We start from the raw sequence: 26,921 nt of genomic DNA, 5'->3' as shown, positions 1-26,921 counted from the left end.
TATTCCCCCTTTGCTGTTATAATAACCTCCACTCTTCTGGGAAGGTTTTCCATTAGATATTGGAGCATGTCTGTTTTTTTTCCATTTTTTCCATGGGGATTTTTTCCATTCAGCCAGAAGAGCATTAGTGAGATCAGGCACTGATGTTGGTGAGGAGGTCTGGGGTGCGGTCGATGTTCCAGTTCATCCCAAAGGTGTTCAGTGGGGTTGAGGTCAGGGCTCTGTGCAGGACACTCGAGTTCTTCCACTCCAAACTTAACACACCATGTCTTCATGGAGCTCGCTTTGTGCACAGGGGCTAGTCATGCTGGAACAGGTTTAGGCCTCTTAGTTCCAGTGAAGGGAAATTGTAATGCTACAGCATGCAAAGGCATTTTGTACAATTGTGTGCTTCAATATTTGTGGCACCAGTTCAGGGAAGAACCACATATGGGTGTGAAGGTCAGGTGTCCACATACTTTTGGCCATATAGTGTAGCAATAATGTGATTGGGAATCTACAGACAGCTTCTAAGCATTCCTCAGAGCGATGGATGAAGAACCCATCCGGGTGTGTCGCTGGATTAGTGGAATATTGGTCCAATTTACTCACTCGCTCTCATTTTCTGATCAGGGTTGTGCAGATCCGGAGCCTATCCCGGTAATGCTGGTTGTGATTCACACCAACGGGCAATTTATTTTAGCCAATCCATCTACTAGCATGTTAATTTTTTTTGGGAGGTGGGAGGAAACCCACATGGACACAGGAAGAAGATGCGAAACTCTGCACAGACAGTAATGAGATCAGGATCAAACACAAAGCAGCTTTACAGAAATCTGGATCAAGGTTCTTTAAGAGCAAGCAAGAGGTGAAGAAACTCGAATGGAACTTGAATGGAATAAGAATGAAAGCTTGAAAGAAACCAGACCCCCAAAGGGAACCCATCCTCTCCTGGGTGAAATTATAATGATTACATTAAACACTTGGACATAGAATAGGCAAACAGTAATGAACGTGTACGATATACAAGACGTAGGGTATGAGCTAAAGATGAGGTGCTCCAGAGGCTTGCACTTGCTGTAAGTTGAGAGGTTAATGGGCCACTTACACAGACATCTCATTCACATTCTGGTGCCTGGTCTTGTCTCTTAGTGATGTATGAAGGCCACTAGCTTTGAGACGCCTGTACTGGTCTCATTAAATGTCACTGGTGAGACAGAACATGGAATGAATTAAAATGATCTCGAGATCTTCAGTCATACAGGTTCACAGGAATTAAGCACAAGTGTCTACTACAAATCATATTCTAATCATATGTTGTTTTTTTTTTAATTTCAAAGCATTAGGTGCTGTATCAATGAGGGTTTGAGCCATTCTTCCCCTTTATGAATGCACTCTTCCCCAAGAGCGAATACACTCTTAACTAGACTGTGGGCTGGATTATAGTCTGTGCTAATGGATGCTCCATGGCTGTAGCAAATGCAAAACTGTATAGAAAGACAAGATAATTACCCAATGACTAAAGAAACAACAGGAAATAAATAAAGAAATGTTATCCCTCCCCGAGCCCCTCAGCAAATATTGTTGTTGTTCTAGATATTATAATGGAATATTGAATTTTTCGCCTGGTGTGCAAGTGATTATGCTGTAAATCCTGTACGATTAGTTCTCCACATGTGCTTTCTGTTGAGTCCTGCTATGGACTAATAATATAAGTGGTTTTGTGTGTGTGTGCGCGCGTGTGTGTGTGTATTCTTTTTAAGTATCTAGAATAGGCAAGATGCAAGGCTTTCATTGTTTCTGGTCTACACTGTGAAAAAAATACAAAAATATCTAAACACAAGTAAAAGCTTAGAGAGGAAATTTGACGAATGTGTAAAAACAAAGAGGAAAGACTTGAGAGACATCAAAATGGACGTGTTATTTCATATACATGTTATTTCACACACACACACACACACACACACACACACACACATATATATATATATATATATATATATATATATATATATATATATATATATATATATACATTCAGAAATCCCAGAAGAATGACACTTTATTTGAAATGTTGTAATGCATTTAATCTTGGTTAAACTAACTCTACATTGCATCAAGTCAAGAATAAAACATTGTGTCATGCTGTTATAAGAAAATAATCAACGATTAGGTGGTGTGATGAAGCGGAGTTACTGTTACCACACCAAAGTTGATTATTTTTCTACAACAGCACATCCTGAAGAGTTTTGTTCCTCTTATACCAGAGTGATTTACCAACCATTACATTTTTTTTATTTATTGAAGAACGTGAATGTTAAAGAATTGAAAAAATGTGATACTTTTATCTGTTTATAGTTACATTTAATGTTAATGTCCACGAAAACCAATATCACATTATAGCAGTTGTAAACAGTCATTTCCTCACCGGCATCTTAATGAAAGAAAAGTAATTAACACTTTCTGACCTATCAAAATGGAGAATTCAGTAGTGCTGTGGAATAAAAATTGATTATTAGTACAGTCATGTACCAAATAACTCACTTTTTGGCATCCTCTATAACAGATTACACACTACCTACCCACAGAGCTTACATAACCATCAAACCTACAACACCGAGTGCACAGAGATGACACTAAACTGGCCTGAGCCTCCCAAAATGTTAAATGCTAAAGTGAGCATCACACTGTACACCTCTCTCTCTCTCTCTCTCTCTCTCTCTCTCTCTCTCTCTGTCCCTCTCTGTCTCTCCTAGTTAAGACGATTTTAACTTTATGATGCTTTCGGGAAACAGTCTGGATCCAGACTTTCCAAAAAAAAACACTTGTGCCCAAGGGTCCGTAGGCCTGGTTGGTGTGTCTGTCTGCGCAGCCGCAGATCTGCACGCTGTGCTGGAGCTCAGGTGGAGGTTGCTGCTCCTCAGCATCACGCAATCCCCACATGGACTTGGGAGCCTCCAATAGGATGTGAGACGTGATAACAGCAGGGCTTCTGTATCATTAGTCTGGTTTGTGTGCCGTATTGGGCAAACACATGGGCGCTGCTGGCATTCTTGCACACTCTGTGCTCCTTAAATAGCAGCCTGACTGAGAAACGAACAGCGCAGCAAAGCGAGTAATTAGACTCATCACTTTCACAGCCTGCAAAAAAAAAGAAAAAAAAAAGACACCACGGCTGTCCTTAGGGGACAATCAAATCCCATTCTGGACCAAAAATGGACTGATAGTTGTCTAGCTGGTTATGTGAATGAGAAAAATGGACAGATGCCTAGATAAGTACTATAACGGGTCATGTGTTAGGGCACTTCACACACACGCATCCAGCGACATGAGTGGTGCTTATATAAGCTGTGGATTGCTCTGTGGGAAGGTAGTGTGTTAAATCTGTGGTAGAGGATGCAGGAACAAAAGCGTGCTGTTTGGCTCTACTTGTGCTTCACTTGTATATGTGTGCTAGGAGCACTGAAGTGTGTTGGAGTGTTTATCATTCCGATTGTATATTTATATACCAAAATATCCATTCAAGTCTTTTTCCAGCTGAATCCACTCCAAATAAAATTAAACTTATCAGACAATAAAATATCACACAGACCACTACAATACTCTAAACGTGTTTTGCAGTTCAATACTGTAGCCTGTGTGGAATTGTGGGAAAATATTTGCAGTGGTGGAAATTTATACTGTATCAGAGGTTCCTGTTGTAGCTTAAGGAATAAAACACTCCGTATCATGCTGTTATAGTAAACTAATCAACAACCGGGTGATGTGATGAAGTGGAGTTACGGTTCTCACCCTGAATTTGATTATTTTCATATAATAGCATGTCTCAAAGTGTTTTTATTGAAGAATGTCAAGAATATTAAAGTATTATTTATGAAAGAATTTCAGAATATCTTGTTTTTTATCCAATTATAGTTATATTTAATGTTGTGGAACATTTGAGAAATAAGCTAGTGAGTCCTGTTCTCACTTACATTATAGCAGATACACACAGTTGTTTAAAACTAAATATTTACATGAAGCAGCAAAGGAACCTCGTCTGGTAATATGAGTTTAATAAGTTATGATTTCAAAAAGCAGAGCTTCAGCAAAACAGGGGAAATGCAGCCAGTTTAATCCTGAGGTAAAGCTAGGTGTGTACTTGAAGCAAGAAAGTCTTGCTAATTTTTCCATTTTTGATTCCTTCCAAAAATTTGGAATAAGATTTGATTTTAAGAGCTTTAATTATTTCAGCAAATAAATTAAACCAAATATAGATTTCATTATTTTAGCAAAGCAGAATAAATGCAACAATTTAAACCTGAGGTAAAGCTAAGCAACGCTAGGCAGCATTTGTCTAGCTAAGTAGCTAACGTTTGCTAGTTAGCCTGATAGTTTAAGTAGCTAGCCCATATTACTTTCTTCTTCCTTCATTTTAGTGAGTTCTTATTGTGTAAATTGATGTTTGTTCTATGTGAAGTGAAATGAAATGGTCACTTTAATAAACATTTATACTCTTTTTGACTCCTTTTGACTATTTAAGATTCAAGAGTTAAAACAACAGTTTTTTTTTCTCCACAAGAATTTACTTCTTAAGCTTAAGTGAAGTGTATCTTATCTTATATTCTGCACATCAATGTGCCGTTACTGTAAACATTGCATTATGAATGCTGTAAATATTAATCCCTGTTTTCAGTGGCAGTACTGTTGCTGTACATTTACATGGCTGGTGTTAGTGGCATAAATGAAGCATGATATTAAAGCTAATTTAATAGCTTTAATAAAGTCTTCATAAATGACCTTCTGTCCTCGGTTCCTGTTCATAAGCTATGTCTCAGACCATAACATGAAGAAAAAGCATCTTAATAATCAAAGTGATGTTGTGTATGACTGTATGTCTCATACACACTGCACACTGATACTGTTCACACAAAAATAATTACACATATGCATGATCTTATCACAGCTGGCCACGAACATGATCAACTTCCTCCTCCTCTTTATCCTCTCGACACTCTCTCTCATTATTTCTCATTCATTTCATCTGCTTTATTTGCTCTCTCATCCTTCCTCTTCTTCTTCCTCCTCCACCTTCTCACATGTTCTCTCACTGCCTTCATCTCCCTCTTCATCTGATCCCACCTTATTCTTCCTTCCTCTCCCTTCTCTCATCATCATCATCATCATCATCATCATCTTCACCATGCACTCTCCAACTTCTCCTCCTCCTCCTCTTCTTCCTCCTCCTCATGTGTTCTCCCACTGTTCCTTCTGCTCATCTTCACCATGTTTTTTCTCACTCTTCATCATCCTCATCTTCTCCACGTGTGCTCCTACCCTCCATTTTCCACCACAATTTCATCATGCACTATCACAGCCTTCCTCTTCCTCCACATCCTCCCCCGTCTCTTACTCTTCTTCATCTTCAACCACTATACTGCTCATCTTCCTCCTCATCCTCTTCTTCATCCTGTCTGTGCTCTTCAATCCTTTCTCCTAATCCTCATCCCACTTTCTAAACCCTCACCATGTGTTTTTGATCATTTAGATCTCTTCGTGATCCTCTCCCACCCTTCATCCTCCTCATCTTCACTACGCATTCTCCCTTTCTTCATCATCAGTGTCTTCACATGATCTCTGCCCATTCCTCCTCCTCATATTTATTACACACTCCTCCACCATCTTCACCTATCTTCATCATCATCATCATTACTCTTTTCACATGATCTCTTACCCTTCTTCTTTCTCCTCGTCATTTGCTTTTTCCACCGTTCCTCCTCCTCTTCATCATCATCATCATTTTCACCTCCTTCTAACCCTTCCTCCTCCTCCTCATCCTCACCCCACTTTTCCATTATTCCTCTTCTTCTCATAGCCCTCTCTTACACTTCATCATCTTCTGCACATGAGCTGTTACTCTTTGTTGAATCATCATCATCATCATCATCATCATCAACTCTTCTTCCTCCTCCTCATCCACACCTGACTTTTCCATCCTTCCTCCTCCTCCTCTCACTGTGCTCTCTTCATCATCATCCTCATCCTCATAATCATCATCATCATCCTGTACACATGATCTTTAATGCTTGTTCATCCTCCTCATCCTCACCCTTTCTCCTCTCTTTGTGCTCATCATCATCATCATCATCATCATCATCATCAACCCTTCTTCCTCCTCCTCATCCACACCTGACTTTTCCATCCTTCCTCTTCCTCCTCTCACCGTGCTCTTCATAATCATCATCATCCTTTTCACATGCCCTCTAACCCTTCTTCCTCCTCCTTTCACTGTGCTCTCTTCATCCTCATCCTCATAATCATCATCATCCTTTACACATGATCTTTAATGCTTGTTCATCCTCCTCATCCTCACCCCGCTTTACCACCCTTCCTCCTCTTATTGTGCTCATCATCATCATCATCATCCTTTTCACATGACCTCCATCCCTTCTTTCTTCTCCTCATCCTGACCCTGCTTTTCCATTCTTCCTCTTCCTTCTCCTCCTCCTCCTCTCACTTTGCTCTCTTCACCATCATCATCACCATCATCCTTTTCACATGACCTCTAACCCTTCCTCCTCCGACTTTTTAACCCTTCCTCTTTCTGTTCATCCTTCCTCATCACCACGCGCTCCCGCACTATTCGCACATGATCTCTTCCTCCTCCTCCTCCTCCTCCTCATCATCATCCGTTCTCCGCGCGCGCTTTCCCACCCTTCCTCTTCCTCCTCCCTCACTCTCTCCAACTGCGCGCTGAGTTTCGGAAATTTTCAGCAGCTCAGGAGGAAGCATTTGAGCCAGAAGTCAGCGGCGTCAGCAGGAGGTGAGTCTCTAACCCTTTTAACATATTTATAGACACCTTACTTCGGATGTGTCTTATTTTTTTTTAATGATAAATGATGGGGAAATTATTAATTGTTCAAAAAAAAAAAATCTGCTTGTGATGAAGATGCAGCGAGCGCGCGCTAGAGCATTTACACTATTTAATTGTAATATGGGTTTTCTTATTGCTTGTAGCTTCTCATGGGGAATCTGCACTGAACCTAGCACTTACAATGTTCACCTGTGCAGGAAACAGAAGTGAAAAAGGAAATAATAAATTAGAGCTCAGGCTCAAGGTGTTGTTGACAGGCACGTGCCGTTCCCAGTTTCTATCCAACATGCTGCTGGGTTTTAACTCGGTTATGCAGGGACTAAAGGCTTCTAACCGTGCTGTATGGTGTGTGTAGTGTGTGTAGTGTGTGTGTGTGGTGTCTTTGCTATGAAATATGATGGATTGGGGAGTGGTTGTGATGCTGGAAAGCGCAAAATGAGTGACACAAAGCGACCGCGCGCGTTTCCGGTATAAGCTCTAGTGATGCAGAGCAAACTCCTCACAGTGTCCATCAGTGTCCACATGTCCAGAAATATCTGCTCATGTAACACTGTAGGTGTGAACTGAATCATGCATGCTTCGTTTGCTCTTTGCTTTGCAAAAAAAACCTGCAGTTTCCATGGCGCGTGAGTTTTAGCGTCATTTTAATACCCTAAAAGATCATGCGTAATTTTTTTCTCTTTTATTTATAATTACTCACTCAAACGTGAGGGAATAATCTTAGATAGAGGGATTTAAATCCAAGACTGAAACTTCGGTTCCGTTTCGCAGCTTTTCGATTAAAACCCTCCGTTTCTGATTTCTGCACGAGCTCAACTTCAGCGCTGTGGATTTGCACCGTACATCATCCATAACGAGGCACGAGACACATTTATAGCTTTCATTCGGCGGGAATACACGTGAAACAGAAGTGTGTGTGTGTGTGTGTGTGTGAGAGAGAGAGAGAGAGAGAGAGAGAGTGTTTGCGAGGGAGATAAGCGTGTGCGCGCGCGTGTGTGTGAGAGAGAGACATAGTATATGTGTGACTGTGTGTGTGTGTGTGTGTGTGTGTGTGTAAGAGAGAAAGCAAGAGAGACATAGTATATATGTGTGTGTGATTGAGAGAGAGAGAGACAGAGTGTGTGTGTGTGTGTGTGTGTGAGAGAGAGAGAGAGAGAGAGAGACAGAGTTTGAGAGAAAGTGTGTGTGTGTGTAAGAGAGAAAGCAAGAGAGAGAGAGTGTGTGTGTGTGCGTGCATGTGTGTGTGAAAGAGAGAGTGTGAGTGTGTGTGCATATTTGTGTGTGTGTGTGTGTGTGAGAGAGAGAGAGATAGCCAGAGATAGAGAGAAAGTGTGTGTGTAAGAGAGAGAAAGAGCGAGAGAAAGTGTGTGTGTGTGAAACAGAGAGAGAGAAAGAGAGAGAGACACAGTATATGTGTGACTGTGTGTGTGTAAGAGAGAAAGCAAGAGAGACATAGTATATATGTGTGTGTGATTGAGAGAGAGAGAGAGTGTGTGTGTGTGTGAAAGAGAGAGAGTGTGAGTGAGTGTGTGTGCATATTTGTGTGTGTGTGTGTGTGAGAGAGAGAGAGAGAGAGAGATAGGCAGAGATAGAGAGAAAGTGTGTGTGTAAGAGAGTGTGTGTGTGTGTGTGTGTATAAGAGAGAAAGAAACATAGTATGTGTGTTTGCGTGTGCGTGTTTGTGAGACAGAGAGAGAGAAAGAGAGAGAGACACAGTATATGTGTGACTGTGTGTAAGAGAGAAAGCAAGAGAGACAGTATATGTGAGTATGAGTGTGTGAGGGAGAGAGAAAGAGAGAGAAAGAGAGAAACATAGTATGTGTTTGTGTGTGTGTGTGTGTGTGTGTGAGAGAGAGAGAGAGAGCATAAGAGAAAGAGGGACATAGTATGTGTGTGTGATAGAGTGTGAGTGAGAGAGAAATAGACATACTATATGTGTGTATGAGTGTGTGTGTGTGTGTGTGTGAGAGAGAAAGAGAGAATGAAAGTGTGTGTGTGTGTGTGTTGCTGAGGCAAACAGGCCCCTCCCTACACTCAGTGTGTAAGGTACCTATAGGCTTCACGCTGCTCTCTCTTTGCCATCTGTGCTCATAAATTTCATAAATCATAAATTTACTCTCAATCCATTTCAGTTTTCAGGATTTCCTCGTTGTTGCTGTTGTTATCTTAAAATAAAAGTAGTGAATTTTTGTGACTTTACAGATGAAGTGTGTGTTACACATCTGCATGCACACGTCACAGAATCACTGCTTTGAATAATTGATGAGCTGTGCATTAAGTGTTGGCCATGAAGGGCTGCAGTGTTATAAAGCGAGCGTTGCATTGGCATTAAAATGAGGGTTCCACCAGAAATCTTTGGGTTCTTATTGAAATTAGGGCTCTGATGAACCATTAAAGAACCTCTCGCATTTTTAGAGGGAGCTAAAATCCTGATTCTTATTGATACACATGCAACATTAAAGCAGTTTATTCTATAACATCGAGATATTTTGAAAGACCATCAAACATTTCTCCTGTCTGTTTAGGGTTCCGCTGTGGCAGAGACAGCGATCTCATCCTAATGTTCCTCCAGAACAGCTCATGTGACATCTCCGTGTAACCCCACCTCAACCACAGAGAACCTGCGACAGAGATGAGCGCTTCTCCTGCTTCCTTAACCAGTGGATGTCTTTAAATCATCTCGATAGCTGTTCCTTTGCAAATTCCGACTCTCCCTTCTTTCCCTGTCCGCTCTCTCCGGTTGCTTTTGCACTCTTCCACACTGAGTCAGAATGAGTGAATCGCAGGAAGCGAGTTCTCCTGTGGCCGGGATCGGTGGCCCGGCGGCCTGCGTCACTAAAGTGGAGCTGCGAGTGTCTTGCAAAGCCCTGCTGGACCGCGACACACTGAAAAAGTCCGACCCCTGCGTCATCCTCTTGGTGCAGAGCCAAGGCCAGTGGACTGAGGTGAGTGTGAGCTGAGTGTGTGTAGCGTCTGACTAATGCTGCACAAAATATTTGAGTAATTGTACTTTGTTACTATACTTAAGTATTATTTTACCTTACCAGTAGTATTATAGAAATTGAATACTTGTACTCTTACTTAATTTTTTTTCCCAAAAAAATCAAAAACATTTCACTCCTTGTTTTTAAGTCTTTCAATCATCAATGTAGAAAAAAACTTGAGAAACAATCGATCCACTTTGTCATCCGCTGTGAGCTTCTGATGCTACACAGTGTACTTAGCACTACAGCTATCCATGTGTGTCTAAATATAAATAATCCCCCAGACTCCAGTGTTGAACTTGAGGATGAACGCCCTGGCCCTACCTCAGAAAAAATGTTTCAATGTGCTGGCGTAAGCAAAGACTTGTATAAAATGAGACGTCTCATACGTCTCGCTAGAAGGAATGAGCTCTATTTCAATTAAAAAAAGCATGTTGAGGTAAATTTAGCTAATTTGTTAACATTAACTAGGTATAGTTTAATACCAGGTTAGACTAGCATCAATTTGAGTAGCTAAAGTAACTGGCTAAGCAGCAAGTCACATTCTAGCTAATGGTAAATAACGCAGAGATTAAATTACAGAGATTGAAGCAAAAAGATCATCTTACAGTTTTTAAATAAGTAATCAAAGTTTCTTTTCACATGAAAACATGATATGAAGTTAATTTCAGTTAAAAACTTTTACTTTTTAAGAAAACATGTTGTAGTTTAACAAAGAAAAACGTGTGTAATCGTTGAGGTTTTCTCAACGTTCTCAACGTTGAGGAGGAATAAAACACTTAATATGTCAAACACATGTGCTGTTATAGGAAAAAGATTAACTTTGGGGTGGTAACAGTAACACTGCTTCATGGCACCACCTCATCATTGATTATTTTACCACAACGGCACACCCTCGAAGTGTTTTATTCCTTATATAATGCATTTAGCCAGCTTATTATTGAGGTTTTTTCACTTATTAGTTTGACTGGTCACTTGAATTGAAGTGAATTGTATTGAATTAAATTGAATTAGTTTAATCCAAACTTCAATAACTCAAAAACATGTCCGCCTATAAATGATGTCAGCTCGAACATGTTCTGTTGGTGGAAATTTCATGAATAAAAAATTTGAAGGCTCTTATAAATAGCTAAAATATCACTGCCACATTTAAATAATGAGACTAACTTTTGAATAGTTTGAATAGTTGGATTATTTTCAAAGGGTGCCAATGAACTTTATTTTACAGTTAGGGAGCTCCTTGACTGCAAACATTTGTGTAAAGAGGACGCTCCCTTGAGGGATTGTTGCACAGCAGCAGAAGGCTGTGTGAGAAATGGAAGAAGAAGCTCACTGTCAGTTTTCCATTTGAAAGAAGTCCTGTTAAGTAAAACATTATCTGAATCCCCAGCCGCGGTTTTGAAGACAGTCGGTGATTTCCGTCGGTGGGAATATGTCGGGCTGAGGGATGAAATCTTAATCCTATCACTTTATTATTTCAGCTGCACATTACAGAGAAAAAAGTAAACCCGGTGAGGGATGGCACTCAGGCTCAGACTGCACCGCTGCTGTCTGTTTTCTTCGTGTGATCAAATGATGCTTCATAAAACAGAAGAAACTCAGCAACTAATTGCCCACGACTCTGTTTACGTGTACCTCAATCCGGCAATTTTCAACCCTGCTGCTTTTTTGAATCCACGGTTTGTCACGCTGAAATACAGAGCGCCTCCGTTCTCAGCATGCTGGAGGAACAAAGATGATGGCTGATGAATAGCTGGAATGATATTTCAAAATATGAAGGTTTCGAGTGATGTTTACCCAGCTCCATGTAGAACCAGAAAGAAATGACATTCTTGCCTGTTTTGTCTCTTTCAACCTGCCGTCTTTTCGTACGTCTCAATTCCATGCTTATAAAGAGGAAAATGAAAATGAGATGAAATCAAGAATGATTGCAGAAAGCCGCTCCTTCTCATTAGTCAGAGGGCAAACCTGGAGTGGAATGCGTTACTCTCTCGAACTGTAGGAAGGTCATTAATTCTGACAGCGGCAAGACAGAGTCGGTCAAAAGCTATGATAATGTATGCAAATGACCTTGCAGGAGAGTGTTCGCTAGGACTGTGTCTGCACGCTGTCAGGATATATTTCACAAAACATCCATGACACAGGGCCTTTATTTACCTTCCGCTTTGTCTGATAACTTTAGAAACCATTGTTGATCAGATCAGTTGAACTGAAATAGTAGAGCAGGCGTATTCAACTACAATTTAATGTCCAGCTACATGAAATTTCTTGCTTACAAAGATCCGCATAAGCAACTAACATGACTGAAAGGTGACAACACTTCTGTGAGATCAGAACACAGCAGAAAGCTGAGAAATGCAAGCCACCCAATCGCTAGCACACAAGGACTTGTTGAAGGAGAAAGGCTTCTCTGTCATGATCCGTTATCAGATCGTCCTCGTGCAAGTCTGCAGAGTGAGTTTACGAGCTGTTCGTGGAGCTATCTGTCACAAAGACTGCTGAAGGCATAAGACTTCTCTGTGGTAAATTCATAACAGAAATTTAGGGATGAGTCTTTGGCTGTACTAATTTCAGGTGCGTTGATGTGGGATGTAACTGAGCTGGCGTGTGTCGCATGCATCGAAAATTCCCCGAAAATTCAAACCTGTGAGCGCTGAGTATCAATTACTAATACAGGATTTCCATCACAAATCACAGCAGCCCAAGAACATCATGTTTTAGAATATTTTTTCTTCCCTGACTCAATAAGTGTACCAGTGGAGGCTCTGATGGAGTGTGAGGATCCATTTGCAGAAGGTTTGTTTTTATAAAAACCATAAACCCCACAATCCAAATATCTTCCAAAACCATCCAAATAACGTAATGGCAGGGCTTCACAATTTGTGAATGTCCATGAGCAGTTTATTTAGGGAACGACCAGGAAGTGACCTGGAAGTGTGTGTGATCAGCAGAGGTTGCGCTGGAGAGCACCTCTGATGGTGTGGAGGTAAACTGTAACGAGTCTTTCCTACAATAGAGGAAATTTGTTTTATTTGTAGCCGGAAAAATCCTGCACAAAATCATGGCTTACTAAAACAACCAGAAAATTATGACTTGCATCATACCTCATTAACACAATACACACTCTAGTCTCCACACATTACTTTTTCCACACATTGACATCTTGACATCCTTCCAGGAGTCTCTTTGAGATTTGTACTTGCCACGGGCATTGACAACAATTAGCTCACGCAAATACCTCATTTAAATATCATTTTGTCCAAATATTTTGCATGTGACGTCATTCAAACAATGAATCAGTGCAATGCCCAATTTATCAGAATGCAAACTAGTTAGTACTCGTCATTTGGGGTCTTAGTAAATCAGGGCCTCAGGGTGTTATCATTATTATTTTTGGAAAAAAATAGGTAAATTCAGTATTAAAAAGGAAAGTAACAAAAGTAGTTTCTGATATCTGATATCTTGCAGGCATATGAGAACAATACTGTATGCTAATGAGGTATTTTTTTAGAGAAATGATGTTGGACAAAATGGTTAAACGCTTGGAGTGCTTTTTCTTATGTCTACCACACTGCTTTATTATTTGTACCACTCCTGAAAAAAAAAACTGCCATGAGAAACAGGAGTAAGAGCATCATCAGGGTCATTATCATTTGCATTTGTTTTTTTTTTAACTGCTTACTTTACAGGAGGGACGAGAGCGTGTGTTGGCTTTGTGTTCTTTGCCCACACTACAGTATCCGTTTATATTTGTATGGAGAGAGATAAAATGGACATGGTAATTTAATTCTATAGCTATCCAGCGTATGTAGACTCTTATGGATACTCACTTTTGTCTATACATTTTCATTACCAGAGAAAATGTGTAGCGTTTGGGAAACCAGACACACCGTCAGATGCTGCTGTGGATGAATTCTAGCAAAAACTCTGCTTTGACACCTCAAGTTTAAGAAACCAATGAAATTTTTTTATTTATATTCTATCGTTAATCTTGCTAGGTTATATTCCTGCACATATCATGTTGTGTAGGGAACCAATTAAAACAAACACAGCAGTAAAAACAGTCAGTCTGCCTAAAGACGTCCAAAGTCTCGCTAGCTAAGTGTGATTTCCTCATACAGCGAATGTCACACTTTGATCAAGTTGTTGGATAGCAATGTGTCGTAGCGAAAAAGACAAAACCCTAATCAATTCTGTTTGTAATCGGATACAAGCTGTCAAAATGTCTGAGAAGCTCCTGCACTATGGTCCGAAACTATGGTTTAAAATCCCCATGATAAGACTCGAGAGCCTCGATTTGATTCCGTATGTTGACGTATTTCCTTGTGAAACAGGAAGTCAGTGTGATGGCGTGTTTGACTGATTTACACAACAGCCAATAGTGTTCAAGATACATTTGCAGTAGCTTAGCAAAGTAGCTAAATATGGAGAACAGTAAAGAGTTCAACAAAAGCCTTTTTTCGGCTATGGAGAGATCGCCTGTTGACTTTAACGAGCATGATATCCTAGACGTCACGATGCTAAGTGTTTTTGTAGTTATGCCAGACATGTTTGAGGTGATGGTGAGGTGCAGGGTCATCAACAGGAGACATCTGATGTGTCGGAGTGATAAAAAAAAAGATATAAAGATGGTGAGTTGGCATGAGTAGGCAACATTCTGCCCCAAGTTGTTAAAACACTCCTGCAAAACTGCCAAGTCACACAAACTCCACCCTCTTCCAAGCAAACAAACTCCAACCACTTATTCCCAACCAAGAGGTACTTGGAAAAGGGAATAGTCTGGGAAGATGCACAGCAAAAAACACTCAGACGAACCATGTTTGTTGTTAACAAGCTGTTTCTCGGGGGTGGTACGTATACCAGAGAGCATTTAATTGGACATACATAAGAATAGTACAGTATAAATCATCAAATATTAAAACAAAAACCTTCTTTGTCTATAACACCAAGGGACAGGTACAAAAAGCTCTTAAACACAGTTTCGATTTCAGGGACACTTCAATGTTTTCTTTTTCACCATTAGGGGCAACCAGACTCTAAAATGCTAGAACTTTACTTGTGATTGAGAAAATGTTCAATTTTCACTACAACCTAAAAATGTGAAATAGAGCATGTGTGTATGTTGGATGTGGGATATGGTCACGTTCGTAGGTTGTGCATGATTTAACTTAAATTCATTTCTGCACAGGAACACAAGCTGCTGTATATAAGTAAAACAAAGAAGCCTAAATTCCAGTGTACATCAACGTAGGCGTCTTATGTGTCACATCACTACCTCGCTCAGTGTGAAGGGTAGTTCCTTGTGTAAATCCAAGGCCATAATTATGCCGTCAGTTGTTGCGTCTGCTAAGCTCCAGGTCTACGTGTTAAACTATGAGCCATCGTGTCTTCTTTTGAACACATGATTCACTGTAGTGTGAGTCAGTCTCAGTACACACTGCTGTGACATTGAAAGTGTCAGATAACAATACATTAAATCAGACCTCCTCGCTGTGGTAGAGTCAGGCTGAATGAAGCAATTATTTAGAGATTGTACAGCTTCATTACATGATGGCTGATGAATAGCTCAGAATGATCAAATGGATAAAATGGTCAGACCAGAAATAAATTACATGACTAGCTTTGTCTCAGATTTCATTCTAAGGATAAGTTACTTCATTCATTTCAGTACCAAGCTTTTAACCACAAGGTTAACAGGTTAACACAAGCTTTCTCCAAGACACATGAAATCATCCCAACACCAGGCAGCGGAACACACTTGGATGAAATCGCCGTCTACACTCTTTCACATACATGATCTCACAGATGCCACCATTGTCTAGTGTCTCTGTGATTCACAGGAGAGTGATTTGCACATCTTATGTACTTGTGGAGAATTAAAAGTCCACTAACTTCCCAGAGCCAAAATTTCCCTGTCTACTCTGTTTCTCTTGAAACTTTGCACCATTGTCATGATTGTTGTCATGAGCTGTGTCTCAGATCGAAAATTCTGACCATACATTATCTACATTATTTAATAATCTAGCAAATCCAGAAGACTGGTATGCAAAATAGAGATTTGGTTAGGTTGAAGGCTACATGAGAGGTTTTTAAATTTAAAACACTAAAAAAAATGCTAGTATATTCAGTTGAGGACACACTGACCCATGGTGCTACACTGCCTCCACTATTTACATTGCTATTGCACCACCTGGATGCTTAGCTCTCATTTCTGAGGACAATGCACAATGACCGCAGGATATGTGTGGCAGCCATCTTGTGTACATGTATTTAAAAGCAAATTATATCACTAATTATATCAGTAATGTCCTTAATATCACCCATAAAATCTATCATGTTCCAGGGATTGTGGGGATTTGTGTTCATTCAGCTACAAGAGCATTAGTGAGGTCAGGCACTGATGTTGGGTGAGGAGGCCTGGGGTGTGCAGTCGGAGTTCCAGTTCATCCCAAAGGTGTTCAGCGGGGTTGAGGTTGGGGCTCTGTGCAAGACAATCAAATTCTTCCACACCAATCTTGGAAAACTCATGCTGGAACAGGTTTGGGCCTCTTAGTTCCAGTGAAAGGAAATTGTAATTGTATCATACAGAGACATTCTATACAGTTGTCTGCTTTCAACTTTGTGGCAACAGTTTGGGGAAGAACTACATATGGCTGTGATGGTCAGGTCCACTATCCTCTGGCCAAATAGTGTATATTAAACAGGTTATGGATCTGAGTAGAACAAGTCAGGTGATCTTTATTCATTTCATCTGGCCTCGAGTGCCAGCAGCGATGCTAAGAGTGCAGCTCGATGCTTTTGCCTGTGGGCGAGTTCGGGCGCTGGATTTTAGGATGTACGCAGAGAGGATATAAGCCATTAGGCTTTCTACTCTTAGCTTTTCTAGTCCCTCTCAACAGGGAAGTGCCATTGTCATGCAAATCGATAGTGGCTGCTTAAACTGAGTGGGAGCGAAACCCACTCACATCTCATTTTCTGTGACCAACTCACATCTCCCTCTTTATATATTCCCTCCTTACGTTCTCTACCTCTCTTTTATCATTGTCTTTTTGTTCTCTCAGCTATGTCATGCTTTTGACCTACCACAGGCATTTAACAGGGCACTGGCAGAACCCTCTGTGTTATACATATGCCCTGCCACATAAAAATGCCTTCATTTGTGCTGGTGGTGTGATAGCGATGTTCGAGGAAAGAATTTTAGTGAAGCTGAGTTAGAGGTGTTTTTTTTTGTCATTCTCAAAAATTGGATTAAAAAGTTGTGCACAGAATGAAAGCTTGAAATAAAATAAAAACACGTGAAAATGATTGATTAATAAGGGTCAGTATTATTTTTATTTTTAACTTTTGTAAAATGCTGATTGTCCCTTATTTAAGTGATTACTACAGAACTACACACTCCTTTGCTTAATAGCTAGAACCTGTGCTTGTAAAAAAAAAAAAAAAAAAAAAAAAATACTACTCTACAATTGCTTAACGCAGCAGTCAAAATCTTAAGGGGTATCAAGTACATTTCTGCATTTTTCACCTGGGAAAGTGAATATAGTGTACATTTAAAACCTATCTAGGGTACAGCCATGATCCGTAGGGTCTACTTAAGCACCTTAAATGAATTCTAAATGTACAATACATTAATTTTTGCAGCTAAAAGATACATAATAATAGAACCTTTGAGTGGTACAATTTAGCACCTTTTTCCTGAGAGGGTATAAGACTGTATAAGGGAAGATTACCCGCTACTGTGTGTTCTAATTATCACTATATATATATATATATACATAAGCAACCCAAGTAACCCAAGAGTTTGAAAACTGAATGTTCTTAATTGAACATGCTTTTCACTTACTGAAGACAAAACTGAAGACAGAAAGACTCACAAGCAAGCAGCAACTGAAGATAGCTACAGTAAAGGCAAAACATTCTGCATTTGGTGATGTCCATGGGTTCCAGACTTAAGGCTGTCATTGACTGCAAAGGATTTGCATCCAAGTAGTAAAAAGAATCCTAATATTAATAATTATGTTAGTTTGTCCAATTATTTTTGTATATATATATACATATATATATATATATATATATATATATATATATATATATATATATATATATATATATGATGACAATCTTGGATCTAAACAATCTTTAAATATCATCAAAAACCAGTTCTTCAGTCAAATGTGTTTGTGATCTTATTCTTGTCATTGTGTTGTTCCTTATTTAGCTGGATCGCACTGAGGTGATCAAGAGCAACCTGAATCCAGTGTTTGCCAAAGTCCTAATGTTAGATTACTACTTTGAGGAGGTGCAGAAGCTGCGCTTCGAAGTCTACGACATTCACGGGACCCACAGCATCGGTACTCGCGATGATGACTTCCTGGGAGGGATGGAGTGCACACTCGGTCAGGTAAGACACCTGTGTGTAAATATTTTTCTATTTCTTTTTTCTCAGTAGAAATCCAAACATTAGCACTTATTTTTCAATTTCTTCAACAGATAGTGGCTCAGAAAAAGATGGTGAAGCCATTGCTACTGAAATATGGAAAATACGCCGGAAAGTCTAACATTACGGTGAGTTCTGCTTTAGACTGATCAGTTCTGCTACCGAATATACCAGGGGCTGGGTGATATGATTGTGGTACAGATATTGTGATATGTCAAAATCATGATACACTTTTCTGAGTGTTGGTGATGTGAATGCTTTTGTTACTGTAACCAAATTTGTTGAATGTTAAAATCTGTTCTGCTTTTCCTTCTCATTAATATGCTAAGTAAAGAATAAAACACTTGTTATAGAAAAATAATCAATAACTAGGTGGTGTGGGGCAACCAACCCAATGAAGCAGAGTTACTGTTTCCATAAAGAAGTTGATTATTTTCCTATAACAACACATCCTGAAGTGTGTTTATTCCTCTTATACCACATCAATTTGCAATGCTAACAATTTTATTTATTACTGAACGGCATGTCATGTCGACTTTTATTGACTGAAGAACAACACTCTGCCCTTCTTATCCGTTTATGGTTACATTTAATGTTGTGGAATGTCCATGAAACAAGTTCGTTCCTGTTCTCACTTATGTTATAGCAGCTAACAGTCATTTCCTCACCAGCATCACTTTTTTCTCTATCTTGAAGTTAATAAGAAAAAAAAAAAAAAACGGTTTGTCATGTTACAGAGAAACAGGAAAGTGTGAACTTCTCTGTCCTGAAATTGTTACAGAGCGCTGACACAGGAGACTCCTTCCATTCCAAATAAACACCTCATTTCAGAAAACGTCACCATTTCAACAATTACAAGTGGTTTTAAATCTGTTTCTGTGGACAAGACCTTGTGAATGAGTTGTTACTATAGAAATGATTTATTAGAATGATGTATTAGAACAAGCACATTAATATAAACCTGTCATTTGCAGCTGCACTAGTGTCAGAGCTGCTGTTAAAGACAACCAATCAACACCTTCTGACCAATCAGAATCAAGAATTTGATAGCACTGTGGTATAAAGCTGAATTTAAAAAAATCTTGGAACATGTAGCTTTTCCATGATAAGGCTCCATTGTTTTGTTGCCATATTGTTAGCAAAACAATTATCATATCACATTATAATAATTTTTTTTTTGCCATCACCCGCATCCAAGATATGCAATTTTTATTACCAAGCATTGACCTGTCTTCTGTCACTGTCACTGTTTCTGTTTCTGTTTCTGTTGTATCAGAAACATTTCTGTGTCTTATGCTACTATAACTTGCTCATTTTGATGCATCCATTCACACAAATAGATTGTAAAAACCAAACAATCAGTGAGTGTTCGGTGAGTTAGAGAGAGAGAGAGAGAGACGAAGATGAAGAGGAGGCTGGAAAAAAGAGCAAACACCATCTGTCAGACCAAAACACCATCTAAAATAAAACATTACTGGGAGAGGTGTGTTTTCCCGAGGCCCTCCATTAAGGTGTTAATAGATTTGAATGGATGTTCCTGAGTGCTCACTCAGAACAAGTAAATTACTCCAATTATCACGCTGTGTGTTCAGCTTGAAAGCTTTCAGCCAGTGGTAGAACAGCATGTGCAAAATTCCAGGAAGTAGATTTTTCCCTCCAACATGAAGAACATAGTAGTGCTGTTAGGACAAGAAGAAGAAATGTGACATGCAGTTAAAGGAAAATAATCAACATTAGGGTTGATTATTGATTGTCGACTCCTTTGTCCTGAAGATGTCGGAAAACTTCAGGTATCTGTGAATGAGCTGTTATTACAAATGATAACGCATTAGAACGAGTGCATTAATATAAACCCGGGATCTGTCGGAGCTGACGTTATAGAAAATTAGTCTGACCAATCAGAATCGAGAATTCAACAGCACTGTGTTGTAAAGAAGTTTATTTTATACCCAGTGTGCCAGGTTTCTTAGATGTTTCTTCATTAGAAAAAATAACAAAATGGTCACATTTTGAATTTTAAGATATTAGTAGTAAAAGAAATTACAGTAACTATACCTGTAACTATAAACGTTCGAAAGTTTGCATCTCCTTTTCTGAGCCTGACTGAATAGTCTCTAACTGTTAACTTTTTAACTGCCTCCAATCTCAATCCTATCCATTTCTTCCTGCTATTTCCATCCGAAGTCACACTCTGCCTTCTTCACATCAGGATCAGAGATCACAACGTGATGGCATAACGTATTTCAAAACATTTTTCTGTTGATTTTCTGTTTAATTATATTGCTGCTGTATATTTGCAGCATTCACCCACATTTCATGTTTCACTTCTTGGAGCATGTTGTTCATGTTTTGTTGTCATTCTCCATGTGCTTCCTTGTTTACATCGTCATATGCGTATTGTTTGGATATCTGTCTTGTCTCCGCCTCCTGTCTTGTCATTGCTATGTTCCCTGAACGTTCCCACCTGAATTCATTTCAACATTAATTAGTTTGTCTATTTAAACCTTTATGTGGCTTCTTCTGTTCTCATGAAGACTCGTTGATGTTTTCCTGCTATTCTAAGCCTTTGTTTCCTGTCCTACCTGCTTGCTAGTTACTTCCTGGTTTTGACTTTTGCCTATGCTTTTGTCCTGTTTGTTTTTGCCTGCTTGTGTTACGTCTCCCACTACAGACTTCGACAGTGATTTATTGATTGCTCTTAATAAATAGCATGCTGATCTTACACACTTCACCGCATCAAAGCGTGTAAAATAGAGGTTTGTTTTACTTTTTTCCCTTGGAAAAAACATACAAAATTTTAGAAGCAAATCTGTACCAGCTATGGTGTTTTATAAACTGATTGCAGAGCCTCACATTTTGTCTTTATTATGATCTTTATTATGGCTGAAGCTGCAGTTGCATTGAGTTCACGCTTTGACGTAAACTTGGCTGATTGAATATGATTTGCTGTTACTGCAGATTTTTTTTCCAGACGAGAAGCTAATTAATGGTTCTGGCTTAAATAGACCTGGCATTCTTGTTAATTTTACCAAACAAAATCCACCTATTTCTGACATCGCATGTGAATCTAACTTTATCAAAAAGTTTGAAAAAATAGTTTTTCTCATTTCCTGTTTGTAAGAAGACATGCACTGCTCTATTGCTTACCAGTTTATGGTTCAGCTGTGTTTTATACCAATGACCTTTCCTTTTGAAGACTTTTTAATAAACAATAATGTCGTCTGGGCTCTGTGGTGTCTTATTAAATTTCACACCGGCTGTAGATTTGTTCCTGCCGAACAAATTGTTTAATAGCTTTAAACCTCCATTCCTTATGTCATGCTTCACCTTTACAAACTCCAAAACTGTCAAGGACTTTCCCTGAACACGGTGTTGCCATTGTGTGAAGTGACAGGACACGTTAAGTGGAAACAATGAAGAATTTCTAGCAGTCTGACTTGATGAAGCTGTTTGCAGTCTCTCCTGTTCCTTAAAATATCTTCTGGATTTTCACTCATTTATTTTCTTTAGTCATTGACATTCTTAGTTCTTTCCTAAATCTTTATTTAAATAATTAAAAAGCTTTTCATTGTCAATCCTACTAAATGAGTTCATTTTATGAAGAATAATTCCCAGCCTCACACTGATTCAGATTGCGGTTTAAAATTCATACTAAAGTAAGGTTTTGCTGCTAATTGACAAACTGCAAAGCTGTTAATCTATATTTTACACCACATTCTCAACTGAATTCTCAATTCTGATTGGTCAGAAGGTGTTCTGAAAGTAGTGCAGCTGCAAATCACAGGATTATATTAATGCACTTTTTCTCATACATCATGGTTTTTATATTAACAGCTCATTCACAGAGACTTGTATGGTGTTTTCTGTAAGGAGGTGTTTATTTAACATGTATGGAAGGAGTCTCCAGTGTCAGCACTTTGTAAGTGCTTTCCACCAGTCTTCAGGATGGAGAAGTTTGCGCTTTCTGCTTTCTCAGTAATGTGACATGCTGCATTTTTGATCTTATTAACTTCCAGAGATAAAAAAGAGAGAGCAGGACTGTTAGCTGCTATAATGTAAGGGATAACAGGAACTGACTTGTTTAGCAGACATTCCACAACATTAAATGGATAAAAAAAAATTATGATGTTCTTTAAAAAATAATCAAAAAAATAATAATAAAAATAAGCTCATAGTGGTAAAAGTAACTCAGCTTCATCACACCACCCAGTTGTTGAAAATTTTCCTATAAAAGCACATCCTCTCATGTTTCATTCCTTACAAATTCCATCTGATTTATAGCATGATTGATTAAAACCCATTTTCCAGGCAGCACAAAAAAGCCCACTATTTATATCACTGAATCATGTAAACATTTTCCTTCATGGTTAAAAATTCTTGTCAAAAAAGAGAATATGCATTTTATCCTTTCAGAGTATACATTTTTGCATTTGGGAACAGAGTAAATAAATGATCATGGTTTGACCAGAGCGAGTCTATCATTTCCATCTGAAAAAATCCATATCTATACTTCAAACATGGACAAACAACAAAAAGCACAAAAATGTAATTAACTGCTTTTCTATTTCCCTTAGATTCATGCTGAGGAAATTTCTGGCAACAATGGATACGTCGAGCTCTCGTTCTGTGCCAAAAAGTTGGATGATAAGGTAAAAGGAAGAAATTAATCCTTTTTTTTTTTATTTAAATCTCAATAGCTTGATTTAACAGCTGCATTTTTTTTTTTTACCTTTAGCAATATTTTTTTTAGATCATGCTGAAATTTTCACCCCTTTAATCGAAACCTAGAACGGTTTCATTTCTAATCCCTCCTCAAACCTCTGGACTGATAGTGGCAATAATTGGTAAATGTGAAAGTACCTTAGAGACTACTGATTGTTGATCAAGCATTGGAACTAAATTAATAGTTGTTAAATAAAACGTAAATCACTCAAATAACTTAAAGTATTAACTTTCTTCATTAAATCACTGATAATTAAAAGTTACAATTCTACAGCATAGATTTAAATAAAATAAAAAACAAATAACTTTTTTGTACTGAATATTGCCCGGCATATTGCTTGGTTTTTCTGTTCTGTTCAGCTGAACCCCTGCAGTCACAGTAGAAGCTGGAGCTGGAGTTTCAGCAGGGGGGCAGAGTGACAGGCGGGTGGGCGACAGGGGGGCGAGCGGCGGGGGGTCTCCGGCCTTCCTCTCTGTGTGCAAACAGCTTCTCCTACACGTTAGCCCATGTAGCCGAGCGGTTCTGCGGGGATCCACGGGGATCTGCTCGTCCTGCGGTGCTCTCGCTGTGTACACAAACCCTTCCATACCTCTAGCTCTCGGCCCTTGCTTCGCTTCCTGCTCTCTCTTATTTCCATTTTTCTGTTTGTTTCCCTTTCCAATGCTCTTTCTGGCTGTTTTTCACGTTTCGCTCTCGATTTCCCCTAGGCTCTGCTTGCATGGAGCGATAAGGAGCGAACATTTTTGTTCACATTCTGTGTGAATCTCAAATGATCCATGGCGACAAGTCGATATCCGTGCGAGATCATTGATCACCCTGAGCTTCAGAGTGAAAGTGCTAGCCAAGAGATGGCATTTGGAGATGGTGTTTGAATTTTGTGAGCTCATGCAGCTTGACTGTCTGTCAGAACAGTGGCTCAGATTAAATGCACCTTCAGGCGGAGATTTCTGCTCCTGATGTGGACTGGTGCTAGCTCTTAAACTTCTGTAAATCTAGATCCGCTTAGTCTCACCAGCAGGTCTGCATCTCATCACAAAGCCGAGTTTGTCACGGCCCGGGTCGCTGCTGGAGGCGGCACAGTATTTCAGACCCTGTGGAGTCGTGGATGTGCTGCGTAACACTACATTACATATTCATGAATTCATGCAGATGTGAAGCTCATGCATGTTATTAATTTATTTCCTTAGGAACACTGAAGTCTTTTAATTTCAGGAACCTTTAATCTGAAAGACTAATGATGACATATTTGATGAGGAATCCTCACTGCGTTTTCATCGACTCTGATCTTTGCCATATGTGCTCCAATATACTCGTTAGTGATGTAGTTTTAATGATGCTAAAGGTAGGCGGGGTTTACTGTCACGGCTCACACTTATCATTAGGGTGGAAAAAAGAGAAAAATGGCTCTTATGTTAAAAACTTAATTAAGTGGAAGTAAAAATACCACAGAGCAGAGGTGGGAAGTAACAAAGTCCAATTACTTTACTGTACGTAAGTCTGTTTTTTTCCTCTAAAGTATCTGTACTTTACTTGAGTTTTTCTTTCAGCTCATACTTTTAATTTTTACTCATTATATTTCAAAAGAAAAATCTCTATTTTCTACTCACCTTGTTTTCAAACACTACATTTCTCTTTCAGACAGTTATATTCTGTATAACGGCATGGCTCGGACAGTATTTCCTGCTTTAACACGAACAATAGGTTTACTGTATAACTGTATGTATAATATACCTACTGTATAATACTGTATATATTAATGCGCTTGTCCTTATACATTATCATTTCTATAGTAACAGCTCATACACACACACTTGTACGGCGAACGCTCCATATAATCTCAGACTAATAATAGTAAACGGTTTAAAAAAGATCACATCATTGTTTAAGAAAGAAAAACATATAATCTTTGGTCTGGTGACATCTTTTTGTTAGGAGACATTTATTTTACATTTATGGAAGGATGCACAGGTGTCACAGCTCTGTACATTCACAGTGCTTTGCAAAGTTTCCCAGCACAGGAAAATCTCCAGGACAGAGGAGTTTTCTGGTTTCTCTGTAACATGACAAGCTGTGTGTTTTTGAGAAAGTGAGTGAGCGAGAGAGAGAGAGCTATAACGTAAGTGATAACAGGAACTAAGTTGTCTTTTGGACGTTCACAGCATTAAACTGGTAAAATGTGTGATGTGTCGTTCATTAATAAATTAAACATTGTAATCTTTGGTATAATCATTGTGGTGTAAGTTGAATAACACACTCTAGTCCGTGCTGTTATACAAAAATAATCCTCTTTGCATCATGCCACATCACTCTACCACAGGGGGGATTAGTTTTGTATAACCGCATGGCTGTCGTGTGTTATTCCATACATAATCATCTATTTGTGAAGTCATAGGGTGACTTTTTGCATTAGATGGCTTTGTCATTGGCCATTTTTGTTTACAATGGCATTAAATCAGCTGCATATCACATTATGTATACCAAGACTGTCAATCAGTCACAATCAAAGAATTCTTTTATGATCGTTTCAGTGTAAAGCAGGTTTTAAATGAAAATCTACGGAGTAAAAAATTGTTTTTTTTTCATTGAAAACTTTTCATTGAGTATGAGTACAAGCATTACATTTTAATTACACAAGTAAAGCCTGAAAAAAAGATGCTTACATTACTGAAGACCTTTCCACCTCATTTCCACCTATCATACAGCTAGTGTAGTGCTTAATGCTGTTTCTCTGCTCTGGCTGAACCTGTGTGTCTCCTGAGGCTTTGTGTTTTTATCTCAGCACTTCCTCTGACATTCATCTGTAGTCTGTGGCTTGTTCATTAAGAGTGATTTACCGTGTTTAGCTTTCCCGATCAATGCCATTTAGTCAGTGATGTTATGAGCCGGCAATGAATTGGCTAAATATAACTCTGATGACTGAAATGAGTGAGTTTAGCCGTAAATGGCTCACACCTACAATGTAATTCTGTCGTGTAATCTAAGTCAGAAGAAACACGAAACGAGCCAAATAGCTTTGTGCATCAGGGACAGAGGATAAAGATGGCCAAATGTCTAGACAGAGTAATGACTGAGCTGCAATCTTTAGACAGGATCTGTCTATTCAAATGACTTTGAGTTACTCATTACTCTCACTGCTACGGCTAAGACAGGAAGGACGCACGATTTTCGTTTCTCTAACGTGATCTATGAGTGTTGTTCTTAAGATCTAAAGTTCACAGCGGTTCTTCGTGTAGAAATCAAGTGCTGAAAAATACGCAGGTTTATTTCTGTATATTCAGCTCTGGATGCTTGATAGTGAAAACCTCTTCACACCTTAGAAACCACTTTGGCATAATTAAAATAATGTGTTTTTGAGAACATGCTGGGAACATTATGCATTAAAAGTCTTTAGCCGAGAATAAAAAATGAAGTAGAACAGAATTCTCCATTAATGATGCCATTAAATATCTCGTGTTAATGCTATGCTAAGAATGATAAATCACATGACCTCATGTTGAAGGTATGGCTGGAATAAAGTATGCAGTATTATCTTAAATGTGTGGCAAAATGTCATATTCCTGTTGTTGGCTGAGAGGAGTGGAACCTGATGTTGTCTTCTGTTCTGCAGTAGCCTTAATGTTTGACGTGTTGTTCATTCTGAGATGCTTTTCTGCTCACCACGGTTGTAAAGAGTGGTGATTTAAGTTTCTGTAGCCTTTCTGTCAGCTTGATCCAGTCTGGCCATTCTCCTCTAACCTCTGTCATCAACAAGGTGTTTCTGATATCACTGTTTCTGATATAACAATGATATCACTGCTGCTCACTGGATGTTTTTTGGCACCATTCTATATAATCTCTGTATCATGCAGGGTGGAGTCAGGACATAATCGTCTGAGATCAACGTTTAATCCAAATATCATAGTCAACATTATTCCAGGCCTGGGTCAAAACACAGATAGGTAGATA

At 39.0% G+C, this 26,921-nt stretch overlaps 1 protein-coding gene across 1 annotated transcript in view; it reads left to right on the top strand.

The window, feature by feature from the left end:
- Positions 1-6,666: 6,666 nt before the first annotated feature.
- The window catches only part of cpne7 (copine VII), a 56,181-nt gene continuing 35,926 nt past the window's right edge, over positions 6,667-26,921 (top strand). The window contains exons 1-5 of the mRNA XM_026930842.3: positions 6,667-6,781; positions 9,358-9,777; positions 18,035-18,217; positions 18,307-18,381; positions 22,828-22,902. Of these exons, the coding sequence (XP_026786643.1) occupies positions 9,604-9,777; positions 18,035-18,217; positions 18,307-18,381; positions 22,828-22,902 (507 nt within the window). The 5' untranslated portion in view covers positions 6,667-6,781; positions 9,358-9,603. The remainder of the gene's footprint in view (positions 6,782-9,357; positions 9,778-18,034; positions 18,218-18,306; positions 18,382-22,827; positions 22,903-26,921) is intronic.

Source organism: Pangasianodon hypophthalmus, chromosome 11 (genome assembly GCF_027358585.1).
Source record: "Pangasianodon hypophthalmus isolate fPanHyp1 chromosome 11, fPanHyp1.pri, whole genome shotgun sequence".
NCBI lineage: Eukaryota > Metazoa > Chordata > Actinopteri > Siluriformes > Pangasiidae > Pangasianodon > Pangasianodon hypophthalmus.
This window is presented reverse-complemented; position numbering and strand designations above follow the sequence as displayed.